This window comes from Dipodascopsis tothii (genome assembly GCF_038497935.1).
Source record: "Dipodascopsis tothii strain CBS 759.85 unplaced genomic scaffold V1510scaffold_9, whole genome shotgun sequence".
NCBI lineage: Eukaryota > Fungi > Ascomycota > Lipomycetes > Lipomycetales > Lipomycetaceae > Neoaidaea > Neoaidaea tothii.
In genome coordinates this window covers 295,851-310,674 of record NW_027117993.1, presented here as the reverse complement: position 1 = coordinate 310,674, position 14,824 = coordinate 295,851, and the positions used below count along the sequence as shown (strand labels likewise).

Genomic DNA, 14,824 nt, shown 5'->3' with positions numbered 1-14,824 from the left:
CGGCGCGGAGCAAGGGGGCGGTGGCAAGACACGCGACGGACCGCGGTTTGTTTGGTTTTGCCGGCGGGGTACAAAAAAGGAGTCACACGGGGTGGGCACGGCCTTGGCCTGCCGGGTCGGGTCGGCGCTCAAGAGAGCAGGTAAACATTAGTGCATGACACGGGTCGTATGGGACACGGTCGGTGCTCCGACAGGCCACGCGTGGGCGTGCGTGCCACGGTCAATGGCACCCGCACCCGTCAGCTCCTGCTGGCAGCCCCCACTGCGACTACTGGACCGGGCTGTCCTCTTGCAAGTGGCGCCCTGCACGCGAGTTCGCGGGACCTGCTGCAGCCAAAAATACTTTTACGCGTTCGTCAGTCTGTTGACTGCGACATAACCAGAACAGGGCAAGACGGTCGCCAAATATAGACCACAACCGAAGTCGCGCCCAAAAAAAACAGACGGCGTGCATGGAAGATAAACACAAGGCGGACGAGAGGTCATTACAGTAGAATACAGTACATCGTCCAGAAATGAGCGGACGGCGTAGCCAGATAAATGAGGGTGATTACTCAACATTGATGACGCGCAGGATCTGGCGCGAGTAGTCCTGGTCGTCGGCCAAGCTGCCGTCGGAAATGCGGCGCTCGAGTATCATCGGGTTCAAGCGCTGGTCGACGATGCCTCCGCGGGGTCCGGAGGCGGTCGAAGCCGAGCGGTTGGCACCGCCGCCGGCCATGTGGTTTTTCTCATCCATGCCCTGGTAGTCGGCGCGGCGCCGACGACGGTACAGGAAGAAGATGAGGGCGATGACCAGTAGAATGCCGACGATGCCGATGACAATGCCGGCGATGGCGCCACTCGAGAGACCGGAGTGCGCGGCCGCGGTCGAGCCTGAGGTCGAACCTGATCCCGAGTTTGAGGCCGAGGACGAAGATGATGATGAGGACGTGGAGTCTGGTGCCGACGACGTCGCCGCCGACGTCGAGGCGGGCACGATGGACGTGATGGTGACGCCGGAGGTAACGATCGTGACGGACGTGGAGGCCGCGGCGGTAGTGGTCGCGGAGGTGGTCGTAGGCGACGTAGTCTTGGTGGTAGAGTCGTCGGACGTCGTGGAAGACGTGGATGTAGTTGAGGTCGACGTGGTCGACGACTTGGTCGCGGCAGCCGTGGTCGACGTCGAGTCGGTCGTGGTCTCGGTCGACGAGGTCGCGGTCGAGGTCGTCGAGCTGGGGGCCGCGGACGAGCTCGAGTCGCCGTCACCGGACTCGACTGTGCCCAAGCCGGTCGTGTAGAACTGGTAGTAGCCGTCGCCGCCGCATGTGTCGGTGCCGTAACCGGTGCAGGGCGTGTTGCAGTAGGACGAGTCGACCTCGTCCGCGGTCGGGATCGAGTTGCCGCAGTAGCACTCGTCGCCGGCCGACACGGCGAGGACCGAGTAGTCGCCAGAGGTGCACTGGGTCAGACAGTACGACGACGTCTGCCAGGTGTACGAGTCGTCCAGCGTGAGCGACCCGACCGAGCTGAAGCAGCCGACTTCCTGGAGGTTGCCTGCAGCCGCCGCGCCGCGCACAAGCGCGGCCGCGGCCGCGGCCGTCGCGAGCCACCGCATGTTGCAGAGAGAGCGCTGGGCGCGAGAATCGAGAGTCAGAGACGACAGGGCGCCGTGTCCATCAACGGGAAGAAAGTAGGAGAGGATGCCGGCAAACACTTGCGCCAGCCGCGCCGCGCCACCCGGCGAGCCTGCGACAGGGGCCTGCGGTTGGCCCGGCGCCGCACGCCAGCGCGCATCCGGCAAGCGCGCCGCAACTCGTGCGGCTCGCCCAAACTTGCCCGCAGGCGCCACACGCGCCACAGCCCATTTGCTAGCGTCGCGCCACCGGCAGGCGGGCGCTACGTCAGCGCTACTGCACACTACTGCAGAGCTATGCTTGCCCGCTTCGACCCACGCGTATCGGCATGCCGACGCCTCCGTAGACTGGCAAACTGTGGCGGTGCGCAGGGGTCTGTTGGTCAGGGGCCTCTGCGACGCCGGCCGTCCCGGCTAGACGCACGCCGCCTAGCACTAGGCGCACGCGTGATTGTTACCCGGCGCGCAATTGACTTCGCCACGCGCGTGCCATGAGGCTGCTGGCGAGCCCACCGCGCCGGCAGCGTGGGCGTGGTGGGCGCGTGCTCTACGGGCTCCGCGCGTCGCGGCAGAGAAGGCAAGCCGAGTAAGCGACAGGCGGTGCGGGTGGTGCGCGAGGTGCTGGCGGTGCGGGGCGAGTGCGCGCCTGTACGCCCACAGTGACCCTAGCGCTGTGGCTGAGCAGTGGACTGGGATACCCGCAGACCTCTGCGGCCCGGTCACTCGAATAGTGACTAGGTGGTCACTTCGAGTGGTCACCGGTGTTGTGTGGAACCCTAACATAGCTAGGGTCTAGTGTTCTCTCGCTAGTAGCTGACACTCATCTATAATGCTGTCATCCTCGTTTCTACTTAGACTACATATCCGACGGCGTAGCTGCAGCTACCTACAGACGAATCGCGTGACGATGTGTTCAGCGTGACCATGAACAAAGGTCTCGGCCTGGAGCCGGCTGACTGACCACTGGAGGCTCGCCCACCTGTCTCAGCCACAGCCTGACGCTGCCTTTAGACCGGGGTTCCGGCTGTTGACAAGGGTCTACAAGGACCTGCCGCCGGTTTGGCGGCCGATCTGGCGGCTCGCAGGCGCTTCGGAGTGGACCGACGTAGAACAGGCTGGTCCGGGATCGGGTCTGCCGACCAGTGCTAAGTTCCGCGCAAGAGAGTGGCGGGCGCTTGGTAGCCACCTGCAAGGCGGAGTTTAGCCGGAGCCTGCTAGTGGTGTCCACTGCACAAGACACAGTGGGCACTGTTCGACAGCGCGCGAGCTTGCACGCAGATGCCGACAGGTGTCGGGCGCGATTGTGTGCTGGAGTTGCTGGCAGACGTACCGGTAGATCCCAGCGCTCCGCGTCGACGCGTCCGGCTCACGGTGGAGGCTCGCCGCGGAGTGTGAAGGCGACGGCCTGGGCCCCGTAGCGGCCGGATTTACGCGGGGCGGACCTCTAAAAATATCCGCGGACCGTGCAGGCATCGGGGCCGGCCGACGCCGACGCCGCCGCCACGGTCAGCAGACGGCCGGCAGCGCCGGCGGCTGGAGCCACTGGAGCCGCTGGAGCCGCTGGGGCTGCCGAAGCCGCTGGAGCCGCTGCCCGTAGCCAGACCAGTGACCGGCCGTCACACTCGACCGAACAGGACGTCTTGAACGAGGCGGGGACGTTTGTAGACACTGGCAGATTGGCAGCGGGCCCGGGTGTGATGGGATGCATCGGCACCGACCTACGCCGGCAGGTCCCTGGTGGCTCTTCGGGGCAGCCGGCCCAGACAGCGCGGACTGAGTCGCTGGCGATGGAGGCAGTCACGGCGACGCGGGTCGTAGGCGTGCAATGCGGGTCGCGGGTCGGGTCGGACGAGCGCGCGGGGGCGGCGTGGATCACGGATCACGGCTCACATCCAGGGCCAGGTGCAGGTCGATTCAGCCGCGGCCCAGGGCTGTGGTCGCGAGCGTAGGTCACAGGTCACGACCAGGAGCGCCACACTGAAGTCACGGCGCGTACGGCGGCTAGGCGTCGGAGCAGCGGTGGCCGAGACCGACAGACGTCGTGGCGGCCGCCTGGACCAGGAAGGATGTGCGTGGCCGTCATGCAGATCGGCGTTCGGTCGATGCGCAGCGTCCGCCGACCTGCAGATGGCGGACGTGTGGGCCACAGCGGCCGGCGTAGTCCGCCGCAGGGAGGAGCTGGAGCAGCTGGCCGGCGGTTAAGCAACGCGATCACGCGGCCCGGCGAACACGTAAGCGCCCCGGCAGATCGACGGGCGATGTAGGCGGCGCGGGCGACTGGTGGCACGGACGCGGCAGGCGGCCGCAGGCGGCGGCGACGGGCGGCGCAGCACGGGCGCAGTGCGAGACGCACAGGGCCGCCGCGACGCGGATCGCGGAGCGAGCCGCACGCGGTGCGGCGCGCGCGCCGGCGTGACAATAAAAAAAACATCTCCAAATCCAAGCGCCGCCAGGTTCTGTGCAATTCTTTCCCACAATCGTATCAGACAAGGTAAGCATCGCGCCGCGCGGGGCAGACCGGGCACAGGCGCGCGCGGGCGGCGCGGCGTGCAGCAGACGGCGCTGACCGCAGATGGCTACTCGACGCAGCAAGCGCAGCAGCACGGCCGGCACGGTCTCGGTGGCCGAGACCATGAAGACGCAGGACTTTGCGGACTTCACGCGGGAGGTGGGCCACTTCTCGATGATCCGGCGGCTGCACCTGGCGGACGCGATCACGCTGCTCAACGGCATGTGCGGCACGCTGTCGGTGCTGTCGTCGCTGCGGTACTGTCTGGACCCGGTGGACAACGCGCAGAGCCTGTGGTCGGCGATCGCGCTGATGCCGCTCGGCCTGTTCTTTGACTTCATGGACGGCAAGGTGGCGCGGCTGCGGCGCAAGTCGTCGCTGATGGGCCAGGAGCTTGACTCGCTGGCGGACCTGGTAAGTGGCTGCGAGGACGCGCTGACGCAGATCTCGTTTGGGCTGGCGCCGGCGGCGTGCGCGTTCTGCGTGGGCTTCCGCACGGACGCGGACCTGCTCGTGCTCGGGTACTTTGTGCTCTGCGGCATCGCACGGCTGGCGCGGTTCAACGTGACCGTGGCCAACATCCCGAAGGACAAGAGCGGCAAGAGCAAGTACTTTGAGGGCACGCCGATCCCGACGACGCTGTCGCTGGTGTTCCTAATGGCGTACTGGGTCCACACCGACCGCGTGCTGGCGGGCATCCCGGGCGGCGTGGCGCTGGCGGGCACGCGCTGGGCGGTGCACCCCGCGGTCGCGCTGTTTTTCGCGTCGGGGTGCATGATGATCTCGAAGAGCCTGCATGTTCCAAAGCCGTAGGTACAAATACTAGTCGACGAGTCCTTGCACAAGCACGCTCTCGAGCACCGCGCGCCCGAACGGCACGTAGACGATCTCGCTGCCGACGCGGGCGCGCGTGGACGCGGCCATGCCGTGCTCGTAGAACTCGGTCAGCACCGTGCGCAAGCTGAGCTCGGATCCGACGAGGAACTCCTCCGAGCAGCGCGCGTAGAGCGTGTGGAACTCGAGCCCGGCGCGCTCGGGCGTGTCGTCGCCGTCGGCGACCGCGTCCAGCTGCTGCGAGACCAGCACCCGGTAGACGCCGCGGGCGTTGGCCGTCAGCGACTCGAGCACGAACCGCATGCCCTGCAGGACGGTCTCGCCGGCGGGCGCGCCCGCGCCGCCGCGCGTGCCCGCGCCGAGGCCCTCGACGACCTCGAGGGGGTCCGTGAAGGCGGTCTCGGCGTCGTACGGCGCAAAGGTGGCCGTTTCGTGCCAGAGAAACCGCAGGGCGCTCAGCCGGGCGGCGTCCCAGAGCAGCGGGCCGTTGATGTTGTCGACCGAGGCCACCACGCGCACCTGGCGCGCGAGCGCGGCCACGGCCGTCTGCGCCTTGTCGCTGCGCAGCGCGGGCCCGTCCATGCTGTGGAGGACGACGACGAGCCGGTGGAGGTGCGCCGACGACCCGGCCGTGCCGACCAGCCGCAGCAGGTCTGGCAGCGTTCGCGGCAGCTTCTGGCCGGGAAACAGGAACCCGCACACGCTGAACAGGACCTCCAGCACCGACAGGCCGGGATTGTAGCCGTTGACGACAAGCATCTCGCCGTCGGGCTCGTCGTCGGCCCCGTCGTCGGTCGCGCCCGCGCCGACCGTCGTCTCGAGCACGTACTCGGCAAACTCCTCCAGCACGGCTCGTTTGGAGCCGACGCCGTAGAGCACGATGTTGTAGCCTTCGCCCATTTCAAACAGCCATTGGCCAAACTGTCCGCGGAACGTGTCCATGACGGCCGCACGGGCTGGCCCGTAGAAGCCGCGCGTCTGCTCGACCAGCTCGCCGTACTCAGTGCGCGTCAGCGACGGCAGCAGCGAGATCGGCGCGGTTGAGATCACGGCCCGCGACGCGTGCTGGTCAAAGTAGCCATCCGCGCCGTCCCAGGTGGCCAGCGGCTCTGCGGCACGGGCGGCGGTCGATGCGGCTGCGGACGCATCGGCTGCATCTGTACCGGTCTCTGCGGCATCGTCCGTGACTGTGTCGGCCGTCTCGATGGCTGCGGCCGGCGTCGCGTCCGTCGGCGCGTCCGCGGTCTTTGCGCGCTTAGGCGCAGGGGCATCGCTGGCAGCGGCCCGGGGACGGCCCACACGGGCATTCTCGTCAGTCTTTGCACGCGCGCCTCGCGCGGCTGCGGGCATGTCGTGTCGGTCGGTGGTTGCGGACGCGGTAAGACGCGGTGGACGCCGTAAACGGCGCGGCGTGTGGCGCGTGCGGCGCGTGCGGCTCATGCGGCTCATGCGGCTCGTGCGGCTCGGCACGCGACTACGGCAAAGACTCGGCGACAACTCCGGGGTCTTGCGGGCGGCTGCAGCGGCTATATGCGTTGCAGCCAAGTACCTGCCGCCGGCAGCACCCTCGACGGAGTCGCCGCCGGAGGCTCACGAGCGGGTGGCCAAGCCTCCGGCGGCGACTCCGTCGAGGGTGCTGCCGGCGGCAGGCATATAGCCGCAACGCATATAGCCGCAACGCATGTAGCCGCCGCAGCCGCCCGCAGAACGCACCCCAACAGAGTGCCGTCGAGCCGGCGTGGGCGTTGTGCGCGCCGCACGCTGTGCGGCTCGAATGACTCAGTGTTCAGGGGTCCGGCAAATTTTGCCGTCCTCTCGTATTTCGCAACACTCAGCAACTCAACGACATGCAGGCTTCAATTGTGCGGCGCGCAGCCGCGGCTGCTGGTGCCGCGGCCAGCAAGGCGCGGTTCGTGCCCGCCAGCGGCAAGTACCCCCAGGGATTCAAGGTCGGCGGGTCGCACGTCGGCGTGAAAAAGTCGGTGCCCAAGCCCGGCCATCCGTCGTGCCCGACGCCCGATTCGCTGCCGCTGGACCTGGCGGTGGTGTACTCGACGACGGCCGAGAGCTCGGCGGCGGCGGTGTTCACGCAGAACAAGTTCCAGGCCGCGCCGGTGGTGGTGTCGCGGGCGGTGCTGGCGGACGGCGGCAAGGGCGTGCGCGGCATGGTGATCAATTCGGGCTGCGCCAACGCGGTCACGGGCGAGGGCGGCAAGCGGGACGCGGAGGCGATGGTGGCCGCCCTGGACTCGGCCGTGACCGAGGCCACGGGCGTGGCGACGGCGGGCGCGGGCTCGCTCGTGATGTCAACGGGCGTGATCGGCCAGCGGCTGCCAATCGACCGCATCGTTGGCGGCGTGGCGCCAGCGGTCGCGGCGGCCGGCAGCGGCCACAGCGACTGGCTGGCGGCCGCGCGCGCGATCTGCACGACCGACACGTTCCCGAAGCTCGTGTCGGAGGAGTTCACGACGGCGGCGGGCGTGCCGTACCGGATCGCGGGCCTGGCCAAGGGCGCCGGCATGATCCACCCCAACATGGCGACGCTGCTCGGACTGTTTGCGACGGACGCCGCAGTGGCCGCGCCCGCGCTGCGCGGCGTGCTCAAGCACGCCGTCGACCGGTCGTTCAACTGCATCTCGGTGGACGGCGACACCTCGACGAACGACACAATCGCGATCGTGGCCAGTGGCGCTGCCGGCGCCACGATCCCCGAGGCTGGCCCCGAGCTCGCGCAGTTCCAGGAGAACGTGACGGGCTTCGCGCGGCGGCTGGCGCAGCTGGTGGTGCGCGACGGCGAGGGCGCGACCAAGTTCGTGACGATCCGCGTCGAGCAGGCGTCGACGTACGAGGCCGCCAAGACGGTTGCGGCCGCGGTCGCGCAGTCGGCGCTCGTCAAGACCGCGCTGTTTGGCCAGGACGCCAACTGGGGCCGCATTGCCTGCGCCGTTGGCTACTCGGGCGTGGACGAGGTCGACCCGCTGGCCACGGACGTGTCGTTCATCGCGCACGGCGCCGCGGCCAAGACCGGCCCGGCCGAGCTGCCGCTGCTCGTCCGCGGCGAGCCCGAGAACGTCGATGAGACCCGGGCGGCCGAGATCCTGGCCGAGGAGGACCTCGAGATCGTCGTGCGGCTCCGCACCGGCGACGCCGAAGCCCTGTTCTGGACCTGCGACCTCTCGCACGAGTACGTGTCCATCAACGGCGACTATCGCTCGTAGGCAATGCATTGGCTACTGTACAGACTGCCGCGCTGCCAGCAGCGCGGCGACGCGGGCGCGCAGCGCGCACCCGTCGACGGGCGCCACACAGCCCGGGCCAACGAGCGTGTGGCCGGGGTGGGCGTCCTCGGAGTAGACGTCGTCGGGAAAGTCGTCGACGTCGAGCATGCGGTTGCAGAACATGATCCGCGCGTCGCACTCGGCCGGCAGCGCGGCCGCCAGGCCGGCCAGCCGGCTGGCGACGGCGTCGTAGTCGCCGGGCTCGCCGTAGAGCGAGTTGACGAGGCGCAGCCGGCGCAGACCATCGAGGGGCGGCAGCGCGGACGGAATCGCGGTCGCCAGCACGTTGGCGCCCTTGATCTGCAGCCGCCGGAACCGGCCCCAGTCGGCCGGCGCCAGCCGCAGCGGCGTGTCGGCCAGGCACACGACCGAGACCAGCACGTCGCGGGCCGGCCGGGCGTCGGCGACGGCCGCCAGCAGCGCCGGCGCTGCCGGATCGAGCGTGACCAGCGAGAGCGCGTCCAGGGCCACGGCGCCGGCCAGCGCCGCCGCGGCCTCGGGGCCGACCGTGCAGCACAGCAGCCGCAGCTTGCGCACGGACGGCAGCGCCAGCGGCCGCGGCAGCCGCTGCGGCGCGCTCAGGTCGGCGTAGTCGAGGCTGAGCTGGTGTGGCCGAGTGAGCGCGCACACGTAGTCGATCAGCGCGAGCGGCGCCACCTCGTAGAACGCCAGCTGGACGGCCGCCACGCCGCCGGGGCCGCCCGCGCCGGCCACCACGGGCAGCCAGCGCGGCGGCAGACGCGTGAGCACGTCGGCCGGGGCCGCCAGGTTGATGTAGAGGCTCTCGAGGGCCGGACAGAGCGGCAGCACGCCGCCGAGAGCGTCGACCGTGTCCGAGTAGTCGGCCACCGAGCACTGTACAAAGACCGACAGCTGCTTGAGCACGCCCCGAAGCCCGGCCGAGGCGGCCAGCAGCCCGCGCAGGCTCCCGAGGGCGCTGGTAGCGAGGATCGTGACCGCGCCGAACTGGAGCGGCCGCAAAAGGTCGTCGAATTGGCGGCAGACCAGCCGGCACGCGCCGTAGCGCTGGCGCAGCGCCCGGCAGGGCGTCCGGGACTCGTGCCCGAGCTGCCGGAAGATTCCGCCGAGGATTTCGGGCGGCAGCTGGTCGAGCCGGCGGCGCTTGGGGGGGTCGGGAGGATCCATGGGAGGAAAGATGGCGAGGTGCGGTGCCGGTATAAGATCTCGCGTGGCCGAGAACGGCCACCGCCCGATCCGGGGCCTGGCAGAGCCGCGCGGAGGGCGGCGGGCCGCGGCCGCGGCGACGGCGACGGCGGCGGCGACGCGCTGGCGACAAGCCGCGGGCCGGTGCGCCGTGCTTACCCGGCTGCAGCTGCGAGCCGCACTCCGTGCGGCTGTGGCGGCGCCGCCACGGCGCCACGGCAGCGCCACGCGGGCGCCGCACGAGCGCGCACGGCGGTGCCCGCACGGCGAGAACAGGGCGTACGCAGCCCGCGTCGTGCCAGCTCGTCGACGCGGCCGCGGCCTCCGCCGATCGCACTAAAGTAGTGTGGAGTGTCGTAGAAGGTTGTATCGGCGACGGGGTCGAGAACGCTGGCGCGGCGGGTCGCAGCGGTCGGGACGACGGCGGCCGCGGCGGGCCGCGGCGGGTCGACGCGGGGCGACGCGGGTCGACGCAGGCCGGCGGGTCGGCGGGTCGACCGGCGGGTCGTGCGTGCGCCGCACGGTCCGCCACCCGCCACGGCGAGACGGCCAGACGCCGCGCCGGCTGGCCGGCCGCGCCCGACCGCCGCGCCGCACCGCCATCCGCCGGCCGGCCGGCCGCAGCCGGGGCACCGCGCCGCCAGCCAGCGCCGCGCAGGCCGGCCGCGGGCGGCCAGGTGGCCATGTGACTGGGTTACCCGGCGTGGCGGGGCCGTCGACACAAAAAAGACACATCAACAAGACGGCGCTCTCTACCGACCGCTATCTATCTTTCACTCAATCCCTAGGCTATCCATCCAGAAACCGGCCATGAGTGCACGTAAGTCGACGCCGCCGCCGAGGCCATCGGGCCGCCGCCGCCACCGGGCAATCCCGCCGAATTGCAGGCCGCTGACCCGCAGTCCGTTTTCTTGACCTGGTCAAGCCGTTTCTGCCAATCCTCCCCGAGGTGGCCGCGCCCGAGCGCAAGGTGCCGTTCGACCAGCGGCTGATGTGGACCGGCGTGACGCTGCTCATCTTCCTGGTGATGTCGGAGATTCCGCTGTACGGCATCGTGTCGAGCGACTCGTCGGACCCGCTGTTCTGGCTGCGCATGATGCTCGCCAGTAACCGCGGCACGCTGATGGAGCTGGGCATCTCGCCGATCATCTCGTCGGGCATGGTGTTCCAGCTGCTCGGCGGCTCGCACATCATCGACGTCAACCTCGATCTCAAGAGCGACCGCGAGCTGTTCCAGACCGCGCAGAAGCTGCTGGCGATCATCCTCTCGCTCGGCCAGGCGACCGTGTACGTGCTGACGGGCATGTACGGCCCGCCCAAGGAGCTGGGCGCGGGCGTGTGCCTGCTGCTGGTGCTGCAGCTGGTGCTGGCCGGCGTGATTGTCATTCTGCTGGACGAGCTGCTCCAGAAGGGCTACGGCCTGGGCTCGGGCATCTCGCTCTTCATCGCGACCAACATCTGCGAGCAGATCATCTGGAAGGCGTTCTCGCCCACCACCGTCAACACCGGCCGCGGCAACGAGTTCGAGGGCGCCGTCGTCAGCATGGTCCACCTGCTGCTGACCCGCAAGGACAAGAAGCGCGCGCTCAAGGAGGCCTTCTACCGCCAGAACCTGCCCAACATGATGCAGCTGATCTCGACCGTGGCCGTGTTCCTCGTCGTGGTCTACCTCCAGGGCTTCCGCGTCGAGATCCCGATCAAGTCGAACCGCACCCGCGGCCCGTACGGCGCGTACCCCATCCGCCTGTTCTACACGTCCAACCTGCCGATCATGCTGCAGTCCGCGCTGACGTCCAACATCTTCATCATCTCGCAGATCCTGTACAACCGGTTCCCGGACAACTTCCTGGTCAAGCTCATCGGCGTGTGGGAGGCCCAGTCGGGCACGGCCCAGCTGCACGCGGTCTCGGGCATCTCGTACTACATGCAGCCGCCGCTCAACATCGCGGGCGCGCTCGTCGACCCGATCAAGACCGTGATCTACGTCGTGTTTATCCTGTCGGTGTGCGCGGTCTTCTCCAAGACCTGGATCGAGATCTCGGGCTCGTCGCCCCGCGACGTCGCCAAGCAGCTGAAGGAGCAGGGCCTGGTCATGGCCGGCCACCGCGAGCAGTCCATGTACAAGGAGCTCAAGAAGATCATCCCGACGGCGGCTGCGTTTGGCGGCGCCTGCATTGGCGCGCTCTCGGTCGCGTCCGACCTTCTGGGCACCCTTGGCTCGGGCACGGCCATCCTGCTGGCTGTGACCACCATCTACGGCTACTTTGAGATCGCGGCCAAGGAGGGCGGCATGGCCCCGGGCATGTCTGACCTGCTGTAAGCGGCAGAGCCAAGAAACGAATCCTAAATCTATCTCTAATGTAAAAAAGTTTCGACAATGTCTATATCGTTAAGACTAAAGGTGTAGAGCCGCAGAGTGTGCGGCTGAATGCGGCGAAATTCTCAGCTGGGAAAAAAAAAAAGAGGTCCTACCCGGATTCGAACCGGGGTTAGCGGAATATCCAATACTATCAGAATCCGCTGTGATAACCGACTACACTATAGAACCATTTCTTATAGGTCTGGAAGAGCTATTGCACTATGTAGCACCCGCACCGCCCCAGCCGCCGCTCAGCCGCCCGTGCCGCCCCCAGCCCCCGCCCGCCGGCCCAGGCCGCCGCGCACGGGCACAGGCCGTCCGGCCCCGCCGGAACCGTAGATCCCGTACCGGAGCACTGGTGGTGCACCGCCAGCACAGCCATACCGCACCGCCGCACCGCGCGCTCGGCACTGGCGGTTTAAAGCCAGCAAACCCACGCATCAACGGCACGGCTCCGGACGCCCACACCGCCACAGCGTCCCGCTCGCGAGCACGATGGCCAAGTTCGACCCCGAGAACCACGTGCTCTTCGAGAAGCCGCTGCTGCGGGTGCCGCAGCAGCTGATGCGCCAGACGTTCAAGGCGTCCCAGAAACTGATCGAGCGCGAGACCGCGTACATCGGCACGGCCGTCAACAACGCGCTGGCCGGGGCCATGGCCGCCGACGCCGGCGAGAGCCCTGACGAGACGCTCAAGCGGCTGGACGCGATGATCGAGCGGATGCAGGGCCTCAAGCGCAAGCTGGCGACCATGCACGACGAGGAGCGGTCGCTCGTGGACCGGTCGCGCAAGCGCATCGGCCACCTGGAGGAGCTGTACGCGATCCCCGCCGTGGACGGCCCCGAGTACGAGCGGTGGAGCCGGGTCCGGCTGAACCGGCTGCTGGTGGACTACCTGGTCCGGTCGGGGTACTCGGCCACGGCGGAGGTGCTGATGGCCCGCAAGCCCGACGTGGGCGACCTGTCGGACGTGGAGGTGCTGGAGCAGTGCAACAGCATCGAGACGAGCCTGCGCAACACGCGGGCGACCGAGTGCCTGGCGTGGTGCCAGGAGAACAAGGCGTATCTACGCAAGGCCAAGGTACGGGCAGCCGGGGCGCGCTGACAGCAGAACGGGCTCGAGTTCGACGTGCGGCTGCAGCAGTACATCGAGCTCGTGCGGCGCGGGCGGCCGCAGGAGGCCATCGCGTACTCGACCAAGTACCTCGTGCCGAGCGCGGACACGAACCTGCCGGCGATCATGCGCGCGTCGGGCATGCTCGTGTTTGACCCGAACGACGACGAGTGCCCGTACGGCGACCTGTTCTCGTCCGAGCGGTGGAACACGCTGGCGGACTCGTTCGTGCAGACGTACCGCGAGTTCCACGGCCTGCCCGCGAACTCGCTGCTGCAGATCGCGCTGTCGGCCGGCCTGTCGGCGCTCAAGACGCCGTCGTGCAAGATCGGCACGCACAGCATCGCGTCGCTCAACACGAGCTCGGCGTCGCTGTGCCCGATCTGCTCGCCGGAGCTCAACGAGCTGGCGCAGCCGCTGCCGTACGCGCACCACGTGCGCAGCTCCGTCGACCCGGACCCGGTCATGATGCCCAACGGCCGCATCTACGGCCGCAAGCTGCTCAGGGAGTTCTCGGACAAGTCCGGCGCGGCCCCGGGCAAGCTGCGCGAGCCCGCCACGGGCGAGGAGTGGGACGAGGACTGCATCCGCCGCGTGTTTCCGAGCTAGCGGCGTTGGGTTGGGGGCGTCGGGTTACGTTGAACGTTGGTCTATTCATCGCTGTCGCTGTCGCTGTCGCCGCGCCTGGGCCGCTTGCGCTTGCGCTGGTCGGCCAGCTCCTTCTGGACGCGCTTGCTCGAGAGGTGCTGCGCGTTGGCGTTGGCCGACGCGATTTCCCTGTAGTCGCCGGTCTTGCCGAAGACGTACGTCCGCGCGGCGCGGTCCTGCGCCTTCTTGTTGGTGTCGCCGACGCCGGCCGTGCGCCGGTGCCGGTACCCGTCGTACGCGGCCCAGTCGAACGCGCCGCTGCGGATGGTCACGTAGCCGGCGGCCTTGGCGAGAGCCTTGAGGTTCCAGAGATCGTACGGCGCGCCCTCGAAGAGCGTGACGACGACCTTGCCCTTGCGTGACAGCGCCGGCCCGACCGCCTTGAGGAAGCCCTGCAGCAGTTCTGCGGTCAGCGCGCGCGCGTGCGTACGTACGCTGGTTTTTGAGGATGTTGCGGTCCTGGTCCGTGATCCCGCTGCCGGTGTGGGGAAAATTGAACACCACGCAGTCGAACTTGCGCTTGCGGATGTACTTGACCTTGCCGAGCGCGGTCGCGTCCACGTTGAACAGCAGGTGCGCGCGCCGCTGCGACGCGTAGACGGGGGCCTCGTCGCCGCTGGCGCCTGCGTCGGCGGCGTCGGCCTCAGCGTCGGCGCCGGCCTCGTCCTGGGTCCCGTACCCGGCCTCGTCGCCGCTGCCGCTCGCCCCGTCGTCGTCCGTGGCCGCCTCGAACGTCTCGAGGAATTCCACGTTGGCGGCGCCCGTGTCGGGGTACTTTTCGGCGAGTTCCTGTCGCGAATCAAACGCCGTCGCCGTCACCGTCTGCGGCTTGATGCTGTGCGGCGGCAGCAGCAGCGACTTGGCAAACGAGAAGTCGCCTGCGTCAGCTTGGTCTCGGCCGACTCACCTTCGCCCACGAGCAGGATCTCGTCGCCGGCGTCGTAGAACTGGAACTTCTGTCCGGCCGACTTTCCGCCCTTGTTTGGTCCCGATCCGCCGCTTTTTTTGCCGGCACCGGGCTTGGCTGCGCCGCTGACCTTCCCGCCAGCGGCCCCGGCCGCCCGCGCCAGCAGCTTCTGCTTCCTGCGACTGTTTGCCTTCATCTTGCGCCGGTCGCGAATCGCTCGTCGCCGGGAAAAGTTTTTAGTCCCAACGCGGCTCGGCGCCACGCTGCGCCACGCGCGGCGGCTATATGCCTGGACAGGCAGCTGCCTCGACGGAGCCGCCGGAGGCTCTCCGTGTGCAACGAGCCTCCGACGGCGGTCGAGGGTGGCGGCCCTTGGGGCAGGCGGCTATATGCGGCT

At 68.7% G+C, this 14,824-nt stretch overlaps 8 protein-coding genes and 1 non-coding gene across 9 annotated transcripts; 4 read left to right on the top strand and 5 right to left on the bottom strand.

The window, feature by feature from the left end:
- Nucleotides 1-480: 480 nt before the first annotated feature.
- On the bottom strand, nucleotides 481-1,746 carry V1510DRAFT_327577 (uncharacterized protein). The gene has a single exon (XM_066930801.1). The coding sequence runs from the start codon at nucleotides 1,595-1,597 to the stop codon at nucleotides 551-553; it is 1,047 nt and encodes a 348-aa protein (XP_066789951.1). The 5' UTR covers nucleotides 1,598-1,746; the 3' UTR covers nucleotides 481-550.
- A 2,168-nt stretch (nucleotides 1,747-3,914) lies between these two features.
- On the top strand, nucleotides 3,915-5,219 carry V1510DRAFT_414472 (uncharacterized protein). The gene is made up of 3 exons (XM_066933430.1): nucleotides 3,915-4,106; nucleotides 4,188-4,538; nucleotides 4,569-5,219. Exons 2-3 carry the CDS (start codon nucleotides 4,188-4,190, stop codon nucleotides 4,935-4,937), a joined length of 720 nt encoding a protein of 239 aa, XP_066789950.1. The 5' UTR covers nucleotides 3,915-4,106; the 3' UTR covers nucleotides 4,938-5,219.
- On the bottom strand, nucleotides 4,905-6,453 carry V1510DRAFT_414471 (origin recognition complex subunit 2-domain-containing protein). Its single transcript, XM_066933429.1, has one exon. The coding sequence runs from the start codon at nucleotides 6,405-6,407 to the stop codon at nucleotides 4,947-4,949; it is 1,461 nt and encodes a 486-aa protein (XP_066789949.1). The 5' UTR covers nucleotides 6,408-6,453; the 3' UTR covers nucleotides 4,905-4,946.
- A 329-nt stretch (nucleotides 6,454-6,782) lies between these two features.
- V1510DRAFT_414470 (arginine biosynthesis protein ArgJ) lies at nucleotides 6,783-8,196 on the top strand. Its single transcript, XM_066933428.1, has one exon. It carries the CDS (start codon nucleotides 6,806-6,808, stop codon nucleotides 8,174-8,176), a length of 1,371 nt encoding a protein of 456 aa, XP_066789948.1. The 5' UTR covers nucleotides 6,783-6,805; the 3' UTR covers nucleotides 8,177-8,196.
- On the bottom strand, nucleotides 8,189-9,641 carry V1510DRAFT_443405 (uncharacterized protein; the record flags this gene model as incomplete). Its single annotated transcript, XM_066935660.1, has 1 exon — nucleotides 8,189-9,641. A coding segment is annotated over one exon (1,453 nt), but the record flags the coding sequence as incomplete, so codon positions are not given.
- Nucleotides 9,642-10,159: 518 nt separating this feature from the next.
- On the top strand, nucleotides 10,160-11,800 carry V1510DRAFT_414469 (SecY subunit domain-containing protein). Its single transcript, XM_066933427.1, has 2 exons — nucleotides 10,160-10,220; nucleotides 10,303-11,800. Exons 1-2 carry the CDS (start codon nucleotides 10,211-10,213, stop codon nucleotides 11,718-11,720), a joined length of 1,428 nt encoding a protein of 475 aa, XP_066789946.1. The 5' UTR covers nucleotides 10,160-10,210; the 3' UTR covers nucleotides 11,721-11,800.
- Nucleotides 11,801-11,863: 63 nt separating this feature from the next.
- On the bottom strand, nucleotides 11,864-11,948 carry V1510DRAFT_t87. The gene has a single exon. It is a non-coding gene; the product is annotated as a tRNA-Gln (tRNA).
- Nucleotides 11,949-12,049: 101 nt separating this feature from the next.
- On the top strand, nucleotides 12,050-13,928 carry V1510DRAFT_414467 (CTLH/CRA C-terminal to lish motif domain-containing protein). Its single transcript, XM_066933426.1, has 2 exons — nucleotides 12,050-12,839; nucleotides 12,870-13,928. The coding sequence occupies exons 1-2, from the start codon at nucleotides 12,255-12,257 to the stop codon at nucleotides 13,479-13,481; spliced, it is 1,197 nt and encodes a 398-aa protein (XP_066789945.1). The 5' UTR covers nucleotides 12,050-12,254; the 3' UTR covers nucleotides 13,482-13,928.
- On the bottom strand, nucleotides 13,523-14,623 carry V1510DRAFT_362913 (uncharacterized protein; the record flags this gene model as incomplete). The annotated part of the gene is made up of 3 exons (XM_066931110.1): nucleotides 13,523-13,923; nucleotides 13,955-14,398; nucleotides 14,428-14,623. The coding sequence occupies 3 exons, from the start codon at nucleotides 14,621-14,623 to the stop codon at nucleotides 13,523-13,525; spliced, it is 1,041 nt and encodes a 346-aa protein (XP_066789944.1).
- Nucleotides 14,624-14,824: the final 201 nt, after the last annotated feature.

What these genes read in the sequence shown, in the direction of transcription:
- V1510DRAFT_414472 (XM_066933430.1), top strand. Translation starts at nt 4,188, where the DNA reads ATGGCTACTCGACGCAGCAAGCGCAGCAGCACGGCCGGCACGGTCTCG. An exon ending in TTGACTCGCTGGCGGACCTG is followed by an intron (nt 4,539 to 4,568) that starts GTAAGTGGCTGC and finishes GCGCTGACGCAG; the next exon opens with ATCTCGTTTGGGCTGGCGCC.
- V1510DRAFT_414471 (XM_066933429.1), bottom strand. Translation starts at nt 6,407, where the DNA reads ATGAGCCGCATGAGCCGCACGCGCCGCACGCGCCACACGCCGCGCCGT.
- V1510DRAFT_327577 (XM_066930801.1), bottom strand. Translation starts at nt 1,597, where the DNA reads ATGCGGTGGCTCGCGACGGCCGCGGCCGCGGCCGCGCTTGTGCGCGGC.
- V1510DRAFT_414470 (XM_066933428.1), top strand. Translation starts at nt 6,806, where the DNA reads ATGCAGGCTTCAATTGTGCGGCGCGCAGCCGCGGCTGCTGGTGCCGCG.
- V1510DRAFT_414467 (XM_066933426.1), top strand. Translation starts at nt 12,255, where the DNA reads ATGGCCAAGTTCGACCCCGAGAACCACGTGCTCTTCGAGAAGCCGCTG. An exon ending in CGTATCTACGCAAGGCCAAG is followed by an intron (nt 12,840 to 12,869) that starts GTACGGGCAGCC and finishes CGCTGACAGCAG; the next exon opens with AACGGGCTCGAGTTCGACGT.